This window comes from Ostrinia furnacalis, unplaced genomic scaffold (genome assembly GCF_004193835.3).
Source record: "Ostrinia furnacalis isolate ACB-3 unplaced genomic scaffold, ASM419383v2 OfSCF7353, whole genome shotgun sequence".
NCBI classification, from domain to species: Eukaryota; Metazoa; Arthropoda; class Insecta; order Lepidoptera; family Crambidae; genus Ostrinia; species Ostrinia furnacalis.
The window spans coordinates 161,735-180,903 of record NW_021137592.1 but is presented as its reverse complement, the minus strand read 5'-3'; the positions used below and the strand labels follow the sequence as shown (position 1 = coordinate 180,903).

The 19,169-nt window shown below is 36.3% G+C and overlaps 3 protein-coding genes across 4 annotated transcripts; 2 read left to right on the top strand and 1 right to left on the bottom strand.

The window, feature by feature from the left end:
- Nucleotides 1-281: 281 nt before the first annotated feature.
- On the bottom strand, nt 282-9,818 carry eIF2A (eukaryotic translation initiation factor 2A). Of its 2 annotated transcripts, XR_003656831.1 has the most exons (14): nt 9,674-9,818; nt 9,455-9,596; nt 9,189-9,324; nt 9,028-9,107; nt 8,660-8,838; nt 8,023-8,177; nt 7,847-7,931; nt 7,340-7,513; nt 4,302-4,479; nt 3,463-3,592; nt 2,842-2,965; nt 2,320-2,403; nt 1,873-2,143; nt 282-1,307 (listed from the first exon to the last, which is right to left on the bottom strand). XR_003656831.1 is itself a non-coding variant. In XM_028320159.1 (13 exons), the coding sequence occupies exons 1-13, from the start codon at nt 9,696-9,698 to the stop codon at nt 1,182-1,184; spliced, it is 1,713 nt and encodes a 570-aa protein (XP_028175960.1). In that variant the 5' UTR covers nt 9,699-9,818; the 3' UTR covers nt 282-1,181. The 2 variants fall into 2 exon arrangements, 1 of the variants encoding a protein (XP_028175960.1); XM_028320159.1 differs by lacking the exon at nt 1,873-2,143 and having other exon boundaries at nt 2,225-2,403.
- A 367-nt stretch (nt 9,819-10,185) lies between these two features.
- Nucleotides 10,186-13,355, top strand: LOC114364162 (armadillo repeat-containing protein 7). The gene is made up of 3 exons (XM_028320176.1): nt 10,186-10,407; nt 10,661-10,831; nt 11,033-13,355. Exons 1-3 carry the CDS (start codon nt 10,299-10,301, stop codon nt 11,284-11,286), a joined length of 534 nt encoding a protein of 177 aa, XP_028175977.1. The 5' UTR covers nt 10,186-10,298; the 3' UTR covers nt 11,287-13,355.
- Nucleotides 13,356-14,280: 925 nt separating this feature from the next.
- Fcp3C (Follicle cell protein 3C) lies at nt 14,281-17,523 on the top strand. The gene is made up of 4 exons (XM_028320174.1): nt 14,281-14,530; nt 15,293-15,506; nt 15,841-16,020; nt 16,922-17,523. Exons 2-4 carry the CDS (start codon nt 15,354-15,356, stop codon nt 17,093-17,095), a joined length of 507 nt encoding a protein of 168 aa, XP_028175975.1. The 5' UTR covers nt 14,281-14,530; nt 15,293-15,353; the 3' UTR covers nt 17,096-17,523.
- The last annotated feature ends 1,646 nt before the right edge of the window (nt 17,524-19,169 follow it).

Here is a 19,169-nt window from a genome sequence, read left to right as displayed (position 1 = left end):
AATTAATATTGTGCAAAACTATAATATGATTTACAAAATTAATTCTACCTTCCTTTAAGCAATAAATTAAAGACATATTATTTTGTTACTTTTATTTATTCAACGCATATTATATACTTTCTCGTAGACATTTTAACAATCACTGTAAAAAAGTATAATTGGAAATGATTTATTCGGAAAAACTTTGGCAAAAGAAAGTACATATTTAAAATATAACATATTTTAAGTTATTGTAAATGCACAATACCTACAGCTACTACTTTTCTAAATGTTTTTCCGAACAAATAATTTCCATATTTATTTTCCGCACACATGTTAGGCAGTCGCTTAGAAAAGAGTAAAACGAAAACAAATTGAGCTATTTTTATGTTCACACTAGATGCTTAAATAATTATATTATTATTAAAATAACAGTATAGAAAAAGAAATGGAAAATTAAGAAATATAAAATATAGAAATGCACTTTGCATTTTCGTAAGAATCTCAAGAAACTATGTACCTATATGGGAACTGTTTATTTTTGGGTAAATATTGTCACGTTTTATTATATAAATAGTATGTAGATTGAATAAATGAGGATATATTTGATTTTCTTAATAACTATGTTTGGATTTACTTAGTATAATTTCTAAAGATACCAAGGCCCCTTTTAAGCAAGCGTTTTGGAAATCAACAAAGTATTGCTCTGGGTTTAGAAATATAATATTATATACTATTATAAATCAAATACAAATTCTAGTATACGAACAAAAATGTACACTCGCTACACATTTCACATTTAGATTTAAAATTTTCGAATTCATATAAAATGTATAAATATTTAATGATCATGATACCAGCTAGCACAAATACAATATTGTTTAGCCAAGGCCGATTTTAACGAATCTACCGCTTTTTAATTAATCTCTTTGCTAATCATCTCTTAATGAACAGCCACCGTAGCTGATATGATTCAATTTGTACACATATTATTTGTCATATACACATTTTTAAATAGTTTCAGAGACTAACTAGTTGTACAGAAGTCTTATTTCACGCGCTCACAAAAAATGCGACAGGTTTATAAAAAAAGAGAACGCATAGCGACTTTTCTAACTAAACTAAAAAAAAAATGCAATGTCCAAGGGGATATATACCGTCTTACTGTTATATTACAGGTCAGTTTCGTTTGTTTGTTGAGATCATAACCGCAGTTGCGCCAACTCCTGGAGTAAAGCTGGCTCGTTCTTGATTTTCTCGAGCTGATTCAGTTCGAGCGTTTTTCCAGCGGCTTTTTGTTGCTTCAGCTTGTCGATGTCGCTCAGTTTCTGGAGACAAATATTTTCTTTGAATAACGAATTACGAGACGTAGCGTTTCAACTGATATGACTCACAATATTTTTGTCTAAAAATCTAATCATTTTCCGAGTAATAAAATCTTAAAACTATTTTTGACATATCCACCTTCGCGCGTTTTTCGGCCTTTCGCCCTTCTCTTTCCTATTCTACTTAATTTCTATCATCTTCTTCTTACCTTATTAATGTTCTTGTCTTTTTCAGGGTCCCCAGGAGAGACAAACGGTGCGTGGGGCGTGGTCGCTGGCGGCGGAGGGGACACATCTCCCTTCGCGCGTTGTTCGGCCTTTCGCGCTTTGTGGGCTTCGCGCTTATCTTTCCTATTCCTATCCTATCTAACATACTACCATCTACTTCTTACCTTATTAGTGTTCTTGACCTTCTTGTCTTTTTCCGGGTCCCCAGTGGAGACGAAAGGCGCGCGAGGCGTGGTCGCCGGCGGAGGAGGGGACGCATCTCCCTTCGCGCGTTCTTCGGCTTTTCCTCCTCTTTGCTACTCCTATACTACCTCCTTTGCTATCCAAAACTACAACTTACCTTATTAAGGTTCTTGATCTTCTTGTCTTTTTCCGGGTCCCCAGTGGAGACGAAAGGCGCGCGAGGCGTGGTCGCCGGCGGCGTAGGGGACGCATCTCCCTTCGCGCGTTTTTCGACCTTTCCTCCTTTTTGTTACTCTTATACTACCTCATTTACTATCCAAAACTACAACTTACCTTATTAAGGTTCTTGATCTTCTTGTCTTTTTCCGGGTCCCCAGTGGAGACGAAAGGCGCGCGGGGCGTGGTCGCCGGCGGCGGAGGGGACGCATCTCCCTTCGCGCGTTCTTCGGCCATTCCTTCTCTTTGCTACTCTTATGTTACCTCATTTACTATCTAAAACTACAACTTACCTTATTAAGGTTCTTGATCTTCTTGTCTTTTTCCGGGTCCCCAGTGGAGACGAAAGGCGCGCGGGGCGTGGTCGCCGGCGGCGGAGGGGACGCATCTCCCTTCGCGCGTTCTTCGGCTTTTCGCGCTTTACGGGCTTCGCGCTTTTCTTTTTGCTTGATAGCTTGCTTGGACGGAGCAGCTATGGGAAAGATTTGAACACTAGTAAAGTTTGTGTCTTCTAATTTAACTTTCGTTATCTAATTTTACTTTCGTTATCGTTCGAGTCTTAAATTTGCGTTTGCGTAGAAGACGTCTTCCGCCAAAAGAGCCTATTTAAATTTATTTAAGAACTAATCTCATTTTTAAATAAACTAGAAAACTGAGGCAAAATCGCATTTATGACAGTTTAGTATCTTTAAATTTAATCCAACAGTTTTGCAGAATATTGATTACTTAGCTAAAACTGACACCAAAAATTACTTTAGGGCTAGAAATAGGTTTATTCAGTGCTAATTCGGAATAGCAGACATTGTGATGATTTTTTCACTAGCGTAGATTTATGGATAGATATAATTATTTGTATAAAATTCTCGGTCATTCATAATGTTAACATTAAGATAATTATAATAATACTTACCGCTAGCATTTTCACCAGGCTTGTGTGGCTTCTCATGTTCGTGTAACGTGAACGTAGACGGCTTATTCCTAGCGCCGGGCGGTCTGTACGCCGCGGTTGGCTTTGGTGTCGAGTCTTCAATGGCCTATAAACAATTGACAATCAAATCTCGAACCAGCCATCACTGCATGGCTTGTAATATGACACAAGAACTAGGATAAGGCCAGGTTTCCACCATTAGTAGGCCCAAGATGCGCGCCACGATAAGTTCATACTTTTGTCGTCTAAATCGTCGATAAGATTTTATCACGGCGTGCATCCTAGCCCCACTGGAGAGATGTGTTTGAATAACCAATCAGAGGTGGAATTGTGTAAAGCAATCGTAATCATTTGACAGTTTATAACGTACGATAAAGTCGGTTAGACAAAGCGTTTGACAGAATAATCGTACGTTATGAACTGTCAAATGATAACGATTGCTTTACACAATCCCACCTCAGATTTCCGAACTGAACCGAAGCTGAAGCAGTAAAATATCAAAATCTGATTAGTTATTCAAACATAATCTTCTCGCCATCGCCTAAGATTAAAGCGCAATATTTTCTAGAGGTCAATAAGCATTAATATTTTAAAATAGCGTACCTTCGGTGGAGCCCTGGATAGTTCGCTCTTAGGGAAGTTTCCTGGTTGCCAAGTGATACTCAGTAGGTTTTCTTTCTCTTGGCATACACGCTTGTGCATGAGAGCTCCGGTGTAATGCCATATTTTGTACCTAAAATAATCAATAATGTTACACTGGTATTTTAACTTTCTAAAATATTCTGTATATTACCCAAAAAAGGCCCTTACTGCGTTTATTCGCGCATAAATATTATAGCGTACTAACAAAAGTACACATTTAAGTTTTGAGTAAGGAAAAAAAAGCAGGACTAAAATTTATTCGGGCTCTTGAATTCTAAAACATTGTTCTAATAACAAATATACGTTAGTTACCCATTCCCAACAGTGAGCCTGGGATAAGTAGTAGCGGTGAGAAAGGTCTCCCCTCGAGGGTCCCACTGCAGACTGGTGGTGTCGGGCGCTACTCAGGACCCGATCTTCTTGTCATATTCCTTCGACCTAATAATGTGCTATGTACTAATGGTAGGTTGAAACGTTACTTACCCATTCCCAACAGTGAGCCTGGGATAAGTAGTGGCGGTGATAAAGGTCTCCCCTTGGGTGTCCCACTGACTCGTGGTGTCGGGCGCTGCGCAGGACCCGATCTTCTTGTCCTATTCCTTTGTCGTAATAATATGTATTGTGTCAGTGGTGGGAAGATTACTTACCTATTCCCAACGGTAAGCCTGGGATAAGTAGTGGCGGTGAGAAAGGTCTCCCCTCGAGGGTCCCACTGCAGACTCGTGGTGTCGGGCTCTGCGCAGGACCCGATCTTCTTGGCTTTTGTCGTAATAATAATCAGTGGTGAGAAGATTACTTACCCATTTCCAACAGTGAGCCTGGGATAAGTAGTGGCGGTGATAAAGGTCTCTCCTCGAGGGTCCCACTGCAGACTCGTGGTGTCGGGCGCTGCGCAAGACCCGATCTTCTTGTAGCCACGCATGTCCCATACTTCTATGCTGCCTGTGGCTATGTTACCGAACCCGCCTAGTAGAACGCGTGTGAGGGAGTCAAGGAATTTTAGTTTTTTCTTGTTGAAATTTAAATTTAAAATGTATTTAAATCATTAAATAAGGCATTTAATATAGGCGAATGATGCTGTGTCCATGTATTGTACAAGATACACACCGGTCGCTATGTTACCAAAGCCGCCTAGTAGAACGCGTGTGAGGGAGTCAAGGAATTTTAGTTTTTTTCTTGTTGAAACTTAAATTTAAAATGTAATTAAATAATTATATAAGGCATTTAATATAGGCAAATGATGCTGTGTCCATGTATTGTACAAGATACACACCGGTCGCTATGTTACCAAAGCCGCCTAGTAGAACGCGTGTGAGGGAGTCAAGGAATTTTAGTTTTTTTCTTGTTGAAACTTAAATTTAAAATGTAATTAAATAATTATATAAGGCATTTAATATAGGCAAATGATGCTGTGTCCATGTATTGTACAAGATACACACCGGTCGCTATGTTACCAAAGCCGCCTAGTAGAACGCGTGTGAGGGAGTCAAGGAATTTTAGTTTTTTTCTTGTTGAAACTTAAATTTAAAATGTAATTAAATAATTATATAAGGCATTTAATATAGGCAAATGATGCTGTGTCCATGTATTGTACAAGATACACACCGGTCGCTATGTTACCAAAGCCGCCTAGTAGAACGCGTGTGAGGGAGTCAAGGAATTTTAGTTTTTTTCTTGTTGAAACTTAAATTTAAAATGTAATTAAATAATTATATAAGGCATTTAATATAGGCAAATGATGCTGTGTCCATGTATTGTACAAGATACACACCGGTCGCTATGTTACCAAAGCCGCCTAGTAGAACGCGTGTGAGGGAGTCAAGGAATTTTAGTTTTTTTCTTGTTGAAACTTAAATTTAAAATGTAATTAAGAGCGTTTACGTCTAGCGTGGCATGTCAAGTTTAGGTAATTTCGGTGCTATTTTTATTCACACTAAAATAATTATGACTGTGTGCGTGTTCTCACGCTCTATAGTCAAACCAAAATACTTTGATCCACCATCGTAAAAGTGTGCCAGGCTGTCAAGTGACAGCCCAAAGAAACTATAAAATCTTCAAATCTTCCAACACCGACTCCATAATTATAAATAATGGTATACATTAGTCCTAATCAATAATAAATACGTAAATTCTTTATCAAATAGTAAATTATCAAAGGTTTTTTACTATTTTGAGAATATTTTGTACAGCCTATGTTCAGCAGAAAAAAAATTGAATTTTAATGGTGAGAGATTTTTTCAAATCGGTTCTATTCAAAACAAACTTTTCCTGTTAAAAGTCCAGCTACCTGTCAAAGATCAACGTACGCGTGACACATGTCAGCAGAGCACCGAGCGACGTGACCTCACTCTGGAACGCCTCGAGGCGGACTGAATTTGAACGATTCGTGCGCGGCGTTTTATAGTACTTTTCAAATACTCATAGAAAAAAAATTACAATGAATTATTTTAAATTTCAAAGTAAATATTTTAGATAAGATATTCTTCTATTATATTAAGCTATTTTTGTGTTGAATAAAGGAAGAATATTGGTGAAAAAATCACTTTGATTTTTGGGTATTTCACGTTTTTTTAATTTGTGATTTCTTATTGTAAAATGCTTAAATCTAAAAATTTTCTCAGATAACTATTTGCCCAAGGATCTATGCTATAGGATATAAATGTTTGTTAAATCGTTTTCACAGTATTTTTATAAAAAATTCAGCTTGTAAACTGACGCTAAAGTGGAAATTTACAAAACCTGTGTGGACTTATCTTGATAGAATTCTTGAATACTAAACTAATCGCAATATTTTCTCAATTAACTATTTAGACGACGAAATTGCCTACCTATTTATGCCTATAACATATTTGTAGTGTTACTGGTTAATGATTGTAACGAGTTGAAAAAGTACTGTTTTTGCGCCAAACGGCGTAAACGCTCTTAAATAATTATATAAGGCATTTAATATAGGCAAATGATGCTGTGGCAAATGATGCTGTGTCCATGTATTGTACAAGATACACACCGGTCGCTATGTTACCAAAGCCGCCTAGTAGAACGCGTGTGAGGGAGTCAAGGAATTTTAGTTTTTTTCTTGTTGAAATTGAAATTTAAAATGGATTTAAATAATTAAATTAGGCATTTAATATAGGCAAATGATGCTGTGTCCATGTATTGTACAAGATACACACCGGTCGCTATGTTACCAAACCCGCCTAGTAGAACGCGTGTGAGGGAGTCAAGGAATTTTATTTTTTTCTTGTTAAAATTTAAATTTAAAATGGATTTAAATAATTAAATAAGGCATTTAACATAGACGAATGATGCTGTGTCCATGCATTGTATAAGATACACACTGATTTTATGAACATGTATTAGGTAATACTTCTGTTTGGTATAACGATTCAGAGTAAACCCACCGGCAATTTTAAAGCCTATTTGAAATCTTGTGACGTCACTTGACATATAATACTACAGCATGTGCCCCAGTACCACATGAGTAAACTTATTTCTGCCAGTTTGTATGGTTGTGTGTCATATGTGTATCATCACGCTTAGTTAATTCCATACATAAATGTTGCTTATTATGATGTGAAATGAAATATTCAAATGAATGACTATTTATTTATACTATTTAAACTTATATTATAAAGCTGAAGAGTTTGTTTGTTTACATGAACGCGCTAATCTCCGGAACTACTAGTCCGATTTGAAAAATTCTTTCAGTGTTAGATAGCCCATTTATCGAGGAACTATACAACATCACGCTACGATAAATAGGAGCAGAGCAATAATGAAAAATGTTGCGAAAACGGGTTTTCACGCGTACGAAGTCGCGGTCACAGTAAAAGGATATAATGCCCGTCTGGTGGGAAGTAGATGGCGTTCCACGATCCTGTTCCAAATTCAAACAGCGGGTCGCATTTCGCGTTGAACAGCGTCGCCTTGGCCGGCGCGTGGCCGTACACCGCCACCCATTCGTTCCAGTTGCCGGGGTTCCACGAGATCGCGTGGATTGGACCTTCCTTACCTGGAAATACAGTTCAAAATCAAATGCCTATACTGCGTCTATTTGGTGGGGATTTAACCAAGTGCAATGGAACCAAGTGTAGCAAAGATCGAGTGGATTAGACGGTTTGGTCCTTGCTTAGAAATACATATCAAAATCAAATGCCCATTCTGCACTCAGTTCCCGGGGTTGCAAGAGATTGCGTGGAATGGACCTTCTTTGATGGAAATACAGACAAAATGCATTCAGATGTACTTAACGCGACCTGTAGATATTTTCTTAGCATAGAACAGATTTGATTTTTCTGATTATTTATGAAGACATAAAATCTTAACGAAATTTGTTTCTACTTACTAAAACTCATATTTCCCGAGTTTCCTTTTACATCGCCATGTGACAACGACTGCTTTCCATAGTAAGATCCGCCAGTCTTGTCCACCTGAAAATACATTGATCATAATTATGATTGCTATGAATCATTTAATAATATTGACATTTATGTGTAACTTGAGAAAAAAAATGTTCCTTACATCAGTCTGGGTCATAACAAAGATGTTGGTGCCTCGTCTATTCCAGTGGAAGGTGGCCTTGTCAGCTTGGAACGAGGAGCGGCTCACAACTGCATTGCTGGTATCAAACTCTGGATACTTGAACACGCGCCAGAACGACGGCTGGTCCTGTTTGCCTAGAGAAAAGCCAGTTATGTTGTAAAAGGCTAATTTCCTAATTAAAAAATTTTCTTAGTCCGTCAATTAATCAAAAAATAATGGACGCATTTTTTTAATATGGCTATTAAACAAGTAATTACGAAGTTATGATGCGTTGAAGTTCCGCGTGACGTCACAAAGTGGTTACTCCATGACGTCACGAACCTTTAGTTCTGAAACTTTGGCGCCCTTTATCCCTTTCAATTTTCATTAGGTGAAAAATGTGTCGAGTATTTTTTGATAAGTTAACTGACAGACTAATTCAAACTCTTGCTTTTTTACCCAGCAAATATTTGAAGTAAATATGATTTAGACTAATTCTGCACAAAGAGAATACATTTTTTAGACAAATTAAGGCAGCACTTAGATTGAGTTCAAAAACACTGTAAAGATTGTTTTAGTGTATGTCTTGTTTATTGTCTTAATAAATAAATAAAATAAAATAAAATGAATGACTTACCCAAAGAGAACACAGCAAAATAGTAAGTGGGTGCAGGGCTAGGAGAGATGCTGAAAGACTTCAGCTTTTCTGCTTTGATCTGTTTTGTGTAGCGCTCCAGTTTTCCATCCTCATAGATGTATATAATATTGTTCATTTGAAGGGCAAAGAGTTTCTCATCCGATGACCATTGTGGTTCCCTGAATAGTATGAAAGTATAGAACGAAATACAGTTGATTTGGTATATAATTTAATTTTACGGCATACATCACTAGCTAACCTAACTTTTAGAAGTTAATGCTCTGCTTTTTATTATTTTTATTTAGCAATTTAAAAATATTGATTTGATTGTATTTTTATAATAGAAAGAAAGCTTTCAAATATCTTACCAGCCGGTCTGATTCTTTTGTTTAAATGATCCGATGTTTTCTCCAGTTGCTGATTTTACAACATGAAGGTTGCATTTGCCCTTTGGAACAAAAAAAACACCATTTACAAGTCACACATAAAAATTAACCATAACATTATTTACGTAATTATCTTTGTTTACCTCAGGGTTTTCTTTAGTCAGCAAAAACATTTCCCACACCATGAAATAGGTGTCCAGAGGGGAGAAGAACATATCTTTTACGTTGCCATCTATGGTAGCTGCCACTGACCAGTCTGCACATTTCACTATTTCTGCCCTGAAGAAAAGATACTTTTAATCGTAGGGAAATTCCATATAAGATTTGATTGGTGTTAATATAGTGTCAAATGGGTAGGATAGGTAATTTTTGCCTGTTTAATAAGTTAAAAAGTGAATTTTGTACTAACTTTTTATCAGTTCTGTATGCAAGGTATGTGCCTTTAGGGCTAAATATAATGCTTCGTATATTGAGAGTGGCCTCATCTCTGAGATTTTTCTCTGCGTATGGTTCTTTGAAATCCACCAAGAATATGTTTTTATTGGTCAAACCTGTAAAGAGATGATAAGATATACATAACCTATTCATTCAAATAATACTATGTTTATTTTGATGAAGCCTATATTACCAGCGATGCAAGGTGTAGCACTCATTGTGATAACTATTAAATTAATTGGGTATGTACTAAAACAAGATACTTTTCATTTTCAAAATAGAGGTCAACAAACAGGCAGCATGTACCAAATTTTTTGTCATACACGTCACTGTCAGTCAATTTGTCATTTGTCAATGCTGTCACTATTTTTTTTAAATGTTTTACAACCTTGGGTCAATCATTTTTAAGCCAAACTGGCTTTAAATTCTGTAAAGGTTTGGTGTAAAGCCGGGTCTCTTACGCGTGTTTTGCCCTACACATCAACAAAGACATGGAAAAATTAATATCACGATCACGAATGAAATGCAGTGCAGTTTTAGTTTAAAAATATTTTGTAAGATCCTAGTTTTGTTTAATGGTCATAAAAACACAAAAGAGAACAAAAACATTGCATCAACAACTTGGTCACGGATTGTCCGTCGGCAGAATGATGTACAATCGAACAAAAAAAAGTAATGTCATTCAACTGACTGTCAATCAAGTGTCAAATCTGTCAATTGCACAAAATGGCGATTGTCGTGTGAATGCAACAAAGAATTGATGAATTTGCAATGAAAATTCAAAGAATATTGCTGATGTTTGTTTATCTTTAACATCAATGTTTAGTAGCAGAGCCCAATTAGAAAAGCGTACTCCTGAAAATGGCACTGATCGGGAAAACTTCTTGTCTTTGTTAGTGGATGAGTATCTGAATTCCAGTTCTTACGGTATGTAAATAATGTTTATTTGTTAAATTAAACGCATAAAAATTGCAATAGCTTGTTCTTTGCTTCAATATGTGTTATTTTTATGCCCAGCTTTTAATATGTGGGACTTTAATCTATCTTTTATTCAAGGCCTAATTTTGAACTTGAACATCATTCTTTGTTTGTAAATGATCGTGTCAGTAATTAATTTATGAATGAAAAGTGGTACGTATACGTGTAATATTTGTAAAGAATCGCCTGCTTTCCATTTCAGATGCCAAATGTCAAGTACTAGCTAATTTGGCCAACTTTGCCTATGATCCAATAAACTATGGATACATCAGGGACGTGGGAGTCCTAGACATATTCCTGTATGTTCTAAAAAATGAGGCAGACAGTAAATTACTTCACTTTGCCAGTGCTGGAATATGTAATTTATGTTTAGGTGAGTAATATAGCTGAAATTCTAAATTCGTTACTTTTCTTAATATTTATTAAGATACTCAAAGCATCCTGGCTCTAAGAATTAAATAATAATGATGTAATCAGTAGAATATAATAGTATAATAAAGTATAATGATAATCATACTGTCTGTGTAATAAAGATTGTTTCCAAATCTTAATATTTTCCCATTACCTTTTCCAGATCCTGCCAATGCAGAATATATCTTGAATCATATGGGACTTCAGCCCATCATTGCTTTGTTGGAATCTGAAAATAATGAAACTGTTGCTAACTGTATAACAACTCTGATTTATCTATTCAATGAGCAGACACAGTCAGAAATAAATACATCTGATATAACTAAGAAAGTGCAGAGTCTAGCAGTATCGGATGATAAAATGTTAGCCAATTTGGCTACTATATTCTTACAGGACATCTGCCAAATCTCTGATTGATAATATAAACTGATATTTACAGAAACATTAACAATGAACAAAATGCTATCAAATAGATTTCCATACATTGTGGTGAACAATAAAAACTACCAAAAAATATGCAAAATACACACAACTACATTCAGCAGCACAGCTTTCAAAGCTGGTGACAAAATACGGATTCAAAAGACACTGACACAAAAAGATCTGGATGCTTTTTCTAACCTAACAAGTGACCATAATTACCTTCATCAAAACAATGGTAACAAACGACCCATAGTTCACGGTGCGCTGCTGAATGGGTTAGTGGCTGGACTTATAGGCACACATTTACCTGGGCCTGGTACGGTGCTGGTATCCCAAACTATGAAGTTCCCCAATAAATGTTTTGTTGGAGAAAAACTCACTATAAGTGTTGAACTTGTTGACGTGAGGAAAATCCTCAAAGTGAAGTTCTATTGCATCGTTGAGGAAGAAAAAAAGGTTGTGTTTGAAGGTGAGGCTAAACTGATGTTAGCCAAAGACTGTTAGCTTTTTGACATGTTTTATTGAATTAATAAGTTATTTCTTATTCATAAGGTTTATAACTCCAACTTTTGACTCTGCAATTTTTTCAACCAGTAGTTTATGAATAAAATAATAATTTATTAAATGTAATGATAATGTTTCAATTAGTATTTTGTCATAATGTGCCAATTAAGTAAGTGAAATTATTAAAAACAGAATCTATTAGTTATTATTACGAAGTACAATTTAGTTTTAACTATACATATTTATGATATTGATAATATAAAAATTAATAAACATTTTCATAATGTTACAAAATCGATTTCAATATAAATCTTGGAAAATCTGTCCATTATTGTACTATTAATAGTCAATAACTTTTTAAGACTGATAGTCTCTAGAACAATATTGGTTTGAATTATGATATTTGTGTCAATACAAGTATCAATTAACAGTCCATCACTTTAATTCATTAAATACCTCTAATATTTTTCAAGATTAATAATTCACATTATAAAGCACTTAATAAAACTTATCTGTTTTAATCCTTTTGTTACTTTAAACATTTTGTGGTTACATTGTGATCAACCAGCACTTATTTGATTACCCAAAAATATGTCAAAATAATTACTCCAAAATTAATAATCACCAACTATTTTCGACAAATAAAGTAATTAAAATACATGATTATGAAAAAGAAAATAGAAATAAATTTAAATACATGTTATGGGAAATTTTGTAAATATGTGTTATGAAGCATATTATTTTGCTAATGTACGTACTTGAACATAGCACCATAATGATAATATGGACAAAATTCAAATTTGTATAAAATATCTGTCTTTATTTTGTTATTTTACATAAATAATATTGTTGGTTTTATAATTTTATTGTTTCTGTTTATTATTTCTTATTGACGATTGACCTCCTTTATTAGCTTATGTATCACTTGCATTGTTATTATGGACAAGGTACCATAATGTGTCACATTTTTCTACCATTGAATGGAATTGTGAATAAAATACCTACTTAGTTTCTAATGTCACTGATTGATTTTAGATTTTTTAAATGATTGTGCTTGCGGTCTTTTTTTAAATAAATCATACGTCGTGTATAATTTCCTTGTTTACCCTTTGAACTTTTAGTAGTGCATTATTTGTTTTCATAATAAATTAGAAGTCCACAAATACAAAACGTAGCTAAGCATAGTAGACTATCAGAGTATTATGTAGAATTCAATTAAAATAAGTAAATGAATTAGATGTTAGAATATTCAAATTTTATTGAAATTCTGCTAGAATTAGATGCTTAAAATTATGTATAAATGATGAGAGATACATAAAGATTGTAATTGGATCGACCGGCTGGGCTGTGAAGTGTTTTGTGATTCATTTCTGTTACATTATTTTAAGAGAATGTCCATTTTTTTTAGTGGCTGATATTTTCTAATATCACGTCAAGTATATCGCTGGGATAATCGGCTCTATTAACAAAGTGTGCTTTATTCGTTTTTATGTAACTGTATGGTTTGTTTTATATTTTCGTAATATATTTAATTGGAAGATTTTTCGTAAGTTGACTAAAATTGAAAACAAAGTGCTTACAAAATGTACAAGGAGAATAAAAGTAAATAAGGAATACTGAGTACTTTTATTTAATTCTGATGTTGATGTCTAATAAACACAGTCTGGTAGATAACTCTTATGACTTTAAGTTCGCTTTATTGATCGATTTAGCATTAAAGACTTAATGAATATAGAAATTTAAATATTCTTACCTTATTTAAGTAAAGTGAGTAAAGCAAGATAAGTCGAACTTAATGCCATAAGTCTCCACCACTCAACATTCGGCCTTACGCTCATAGGAATATCTCAAAGCGAGGGAAGACGGCTTTCCTGGAGATGCTAAACCTCGCTATAAAACAATTATTTCACCATTTACGGAAGCATATATCACATAGAATGCATACAGACATGAAACATTCGTGCAAGTTAGGTTCGCACTTAGCCATCTTTTTTTGTCCCAGGAGCAATAGCGGCTTTTAGCACTTCAAGTTTTACCCACTAAAATCTACGGTGTACCTACCTACTTTCTGCGTTCTTTTGCTGATCCCACATATCCCTCCGGACTCCAACCACGCCGTACCATAGTTGGTACAGCGCGGGCCCAGCACAGGGCCCATAGCCTTTGCCACGTGTCCAGGCCACTTTCCCACTGGGCATTATAGGCACGTGTGCCCAGGGTTCGATCGAGGAGGCCCCCGTCTGTTCTTATAAAAGATCTTTCTCTAGATGAGAAGGGCCTCCTTTGATCCTTATGTTCCCAGGGTCCCTAGTAGGTTAAAAAGACGGCCCTGCAGGTGTCCCGCGCTATAAAAGGGGTCTACCGGGTCTACTGATTTCCTTGGCCCCCTGGTCCATTGAGATGAGCAAGTCTATCCTCCCGGCCATCTGCGCCTAAGCACGTGGGATGAGTGGCTTTATCTATCCTAAAAATTCAAAAAATGTATAAGACGATGCTTATCTCGAAATCAATGAATTTAATCAGTATTATTGTAAATAGAAATTGATCACGTATACGAAAGTGCCTAGTATTTTGGAAGCACGTTTCGCAAACGCGCTATGTCAGCATGTAGCCTCAGAAAAGTATTGTTTCAGATATTTATAAAGGACGGGTTTATTAACTCTGGGTCATTCTGTTTTGTGTAGTTGAGGGTGGTGTTTAGGAGAAGAAAGTTTTGGAACTGAATTGCTATTAGGTGAGTGTACTGACCTTTTATTATTTTTTGCGGTTTACTTATTAATATTACAGACAGATTTTTGCAGATTCGACATACTAGTGAGCAAAAATCTGTCAATAAGTAAACCGCAAAAAACAAGACTTATACGATTACAGTATCCCACTGTTGAGTAAAGGTGATTTTTCCCAAATTTTTCCGTTCACCCGGTTTGGTTTAAACCTACTTGTTTACTTGTTCTACCCTAAAGTTGAATAACTTGGTTACGTAAAACTCATTATTATCCCATTACGTACCTTTGTACTGACCCATATTACTCTATCTTTTAATCAGGAATTAAGTAGGTACCTAAGTATAAAGGTAAGGGTATTCAGAAACAGTTCTTTCCATTCATTTCCAATGGAGCACTGTTAATTGAATAGCACTCATTAGTGGGATGTGGTGACAAGTTTATTGTTGTAGTTAACACTTGCTCGACGTCGGCATGTTAACTGCTCTTACTTAATCACAACTAGTTAAATAACTGGGCTTAATGAAGTCGCAATGTCGTGTCATTGTGATTAAGAAGGCCTTCATAATAAATCGTTTGGATTTGAAGACTAACTTATTGCCCTTCATCACTAACTTTATTGCCCCTATACATGGTCTTTTCTACTAACTATCACACGTTTGCAGAGAAGGACCCTGTAATTTTCTTCCAACTGTTGCATTCCACTACTTATGTAATAATATCGCATTTAGGTAGGTAGGCGACAAATTAATTTCGTAAATTTTTTTCTTCAGGTACAATTTTCCTGTTTGTCCTGTGTGTCCTAAAAATCTTGGCCTAAAGTAAAACTGAATAATGCGAAGCTTTCAGTTCCTAGTTTTGGTCGCCGTTGCCTTGAGTTTGGTGATCGGTACGGAAGGCTTAAGAAGGAGGAAACACAAGAGAGATGAGTACGAAAGTCTAAAATCAGCAGAAGAAGATGAAGAGGTGAACGAAGATTTCGATGAGGTAAGCAAGACCTCATCAAGGTTGCAGGAAGGCGCTGTATATTGTTACATGTTTTACAAATAAATATTTTTATTTGAAAAAAAAAAAGAAAAAAAGTAATTGGGGGTGGCGGCCTATGTTCAGAAGTGAACATACTGTGTCTGAATGATGATGATGAACACTAAATATAACTTCATGAACATCGGGACTTCATGGAATAAAATTCTATCTGTGTGTAACTGATCGTCCTACCTAGTTTTCTCAAAGTATTTTCTGCGAACCGCTGGTAAAACAGCGTGTTTTTACTTCAAGATAAAAAGCAAAATAAAAAAACCTATTTATGACTAAATTACAGCTCGATCCGTGCCAATGCGGAGTCTTCATGTCGCAGCAGGTCGGCCTGAAGGAGGGTCGTAGAGGCCGGCCGAGAGGACCGCCCCAGGGCGAGCCGGTGGTCACTTATGACACGGAGGAGCCCAGCTTGCCCTGCGGCTTGGGAGGGTTCAAGAACTGCGTTACTAAATGCCTGGATGTGGTAAGTACCAAAATACTCTACTAAAGAATACATTGGGGGATCCTCACGTAAGGATCTCCTATATGTAACTTGAATTCGCCAAAGAAATATCACTTTTCAGGAATAAGTAAGACGTACTTTTTCAGGAACTAAAGGGATATGATGTTTTCGTAGCATGTAAGTCGATGGCTTAAACGTAAGCATAGAAATCGTGAAAATGTAGGTAGGTACGAGTATATTTCGACATTATTAATAATACATAATCGTTTATTTCTCACCAAAGTACAAGCATACAACTTACGAGTAGGTACAGTAAAGTACCCTAAACCTAGTCATTGTTATTTTAAGCGTATACGTCATCAATTTTGGCAGTGTTTATTTTAGTGCAGTCTTCGTGGGAGCAAATTATCAATGGCGTAATCCAAAATAGGCAAGCACGGTAGCGTGCGTAGCATTAGCTTTGTCGACAAAAAATGATTATCTCAGTCTTATTCCTTTTTTAGAATGTATCTTATCGAGTCTAGTTGATCTTTCGGACCGAAACCAAGCGTCGTTAACGAGCTATCGAATCGAAGGCGGCGTGAAGAAAGTATGCAAATTCAGTTTGTTTTAAAAAATAAATTACTGAGTAAAGTAACAGCGTAAGACATCCTGTTTGATAAGGGCAATAAAAAAGCCGGTACCTACTTAAATAATTGTCAGGAAATTTAAGGTGAATTTCTTCTTAGTAAGTAGGTAAAATAAATGAAAAAAAAAATTAGCCAAGTTTCAGTTTTTTGCATGGTAAAGTAGGCCTAATATTCTAGACTCGCCCTTATTTTCGACCTTAAAAATTTGATCAGCTCATGAACCTGTCCTTAATAATTCAATTTCAATAAGCTATTTTAATATCCAGAATTAATTCCAAATCTATTCCCACCAGATCCTGAAATACCTTCCTCGCGCTGGACCAGTCATTTGCGGCGCAGTGGAGCGCGACATTCATAGAGAGAAGGCGTTCCTTTTCATCAGGAACTGCGGGGGAGAGTGGACTCCAACTAGCTTCTCTGCAGGAAAGGAGTTCTGTTGCACTGATGGCCAGCACCATAAGTGCTGATTTTCACGCCATAAAAGAAAAAAAAAGTGACGCGGCCGATTTTAATTTGACATGAGGTTCTATTTTGAAAAAAATAATTAAAAAAGTTATCCACTAAATAGTTTGCGGTCATGTTTCATATTAATTTTAAAAATACCTAATAAGTTTGTGAAGTATCTTTGTTTAAGGTTCTTAGCAAGTAGGTACCTAGTATAATATTTAAACGAATAGTTTTAGTAAGTGTACGTGTAAGTTTTCATTTGCATTTTATAAGAATGTAGAGTAAGGTAGATCACACAGACATCACATTACCAAATATGTTTTATTTTCTTCAATCGTATGGTTTAGGTATCGTAGGAAAATCATGAATTAGTATGTAGGCATTGTAAAGTAGAATGAGTAAATAATTAATTGGTATTTAAGTTACTTTTATAGGTCAAACATTGTAAAGTAAGGTAGGAACTTTTGTATGCTTTTTTATTTAGAAATAAACGTTTACCTACTTATACCTAATTTGGTTTTTAATTCCTTTTATTCCCAAAATAAAATCAACCTACTTTTACGCACTTTTATTTGACTGTGACCTTTTTTGGCATCTTTTGCGGTCGGTGATTCTCATGTGTCGTAGCACCAAAATTATCTGACGATTAAATAGTTGATGGTAAGTACCTACATGTAGACAAATAGGTACGTCGAACGGAGAGCAGCAACAAGGAGCGCCTTATCCGTCGCACCAACCGGACAATTCGTGTCAATGGAGCTCCCATATCAAGGACTCGTCTACGGGTGGTATAGGGCTGCCCCAGTCGTGTGTTCTTGTACAGACCACTGATAATTTCTTGGGTAAACTACTGGGTACTTAGCAGGTTTGTGTCGATCACATCTTGGTAATTTTGCTGTACATAGTCTTCGTTTACGTATAGCTAACGCTTTCTTGATTCCGCTATGTTCTTAAAAGGTTCATTCAAGTATGGGCGCACATGGACCTTAAGACCCTTTGCAGTTGGTGTCTGGAAAGAATTTCAAATAGTATTAAAGGTATGGCACAACATCTTTTCTCGTTGTATGGGCGTATGAGGATTTAAGACCGGACGGTAATATAAAGCTAAACATTATTGTATCCAATGTACCTACTTGTGATAGGTGCGAATTTCCAACAAAAATGTAGAGTCAAATGTGTTGGCAACTGTACCTGCAATTATTAATTGTTATCAGCAGTGAAACTGACAATAAGAAGACGTGTGAGCTTTAGCTTCTGTAATTAAATGACTGTAATCAATTAGTTATTGATGTTTACGACTCAATAATATTAACAGCTCGTAGCACTGATGGCTGTTGGTGTAGAAAAGTTCTTGAGTGACGATCACGGACCGGATGACGTAGTGACGCAGACGTGACCAGGCGAAAGTCACGGGACGCGCCTGGATGCAGGCAGCGCAAGACTGGGTAGTTGTTTCCACAACTCTAACTTCCAAACTTTCGTCTGGTGTACTTTACCAGCATTGGCCGTCTTCTGTTTGAAATTAACAAATTAATCACATTTGAGAAAATTCATCACAAATTGCGACTCCAATCACGGTTAAGCCTAGGCGCAGACCATCGATTTTTCGTCGGCCGATAGTTTAGTCGGGCAGTTGATCAGTATGGGCATGTATCTGGGAGTGCGCACATTACGCCGATTTGAATTGGCCTACTTATTCTTCATACAATTCAAAATCGGGCACAACTAAAAATCGGTGGTCTGCGCCTAGTTTTAATCTTTACCCTGTTCTGTATCCTTCAAATCCCGTCAGTCTGGCAACCCTAGGGTGTCTAGGCGCGGGCGCGGGCGGCGGTGACCCCGTTCGCGCAGGGTGAACAACCCCGACACGTGCCGCTTTCTAAAAGAAACGAGTCGCCTGCGCATCCTTGCGTGGACAGCTGGATTCTCTATGGCACCTGACGAGAGATTAAAATTAGAGGTTTATTCTGGTCTAAGATGGGCTCGTCTGCTCGGGCTTGATTGATAGGTTAATTTTGTCCTTTGGATTTTTAATTTGGCTCCAAGTCAAGTCCAATAAAGCTCATAAAACTTAAACATTCTTAGTACTAAAAT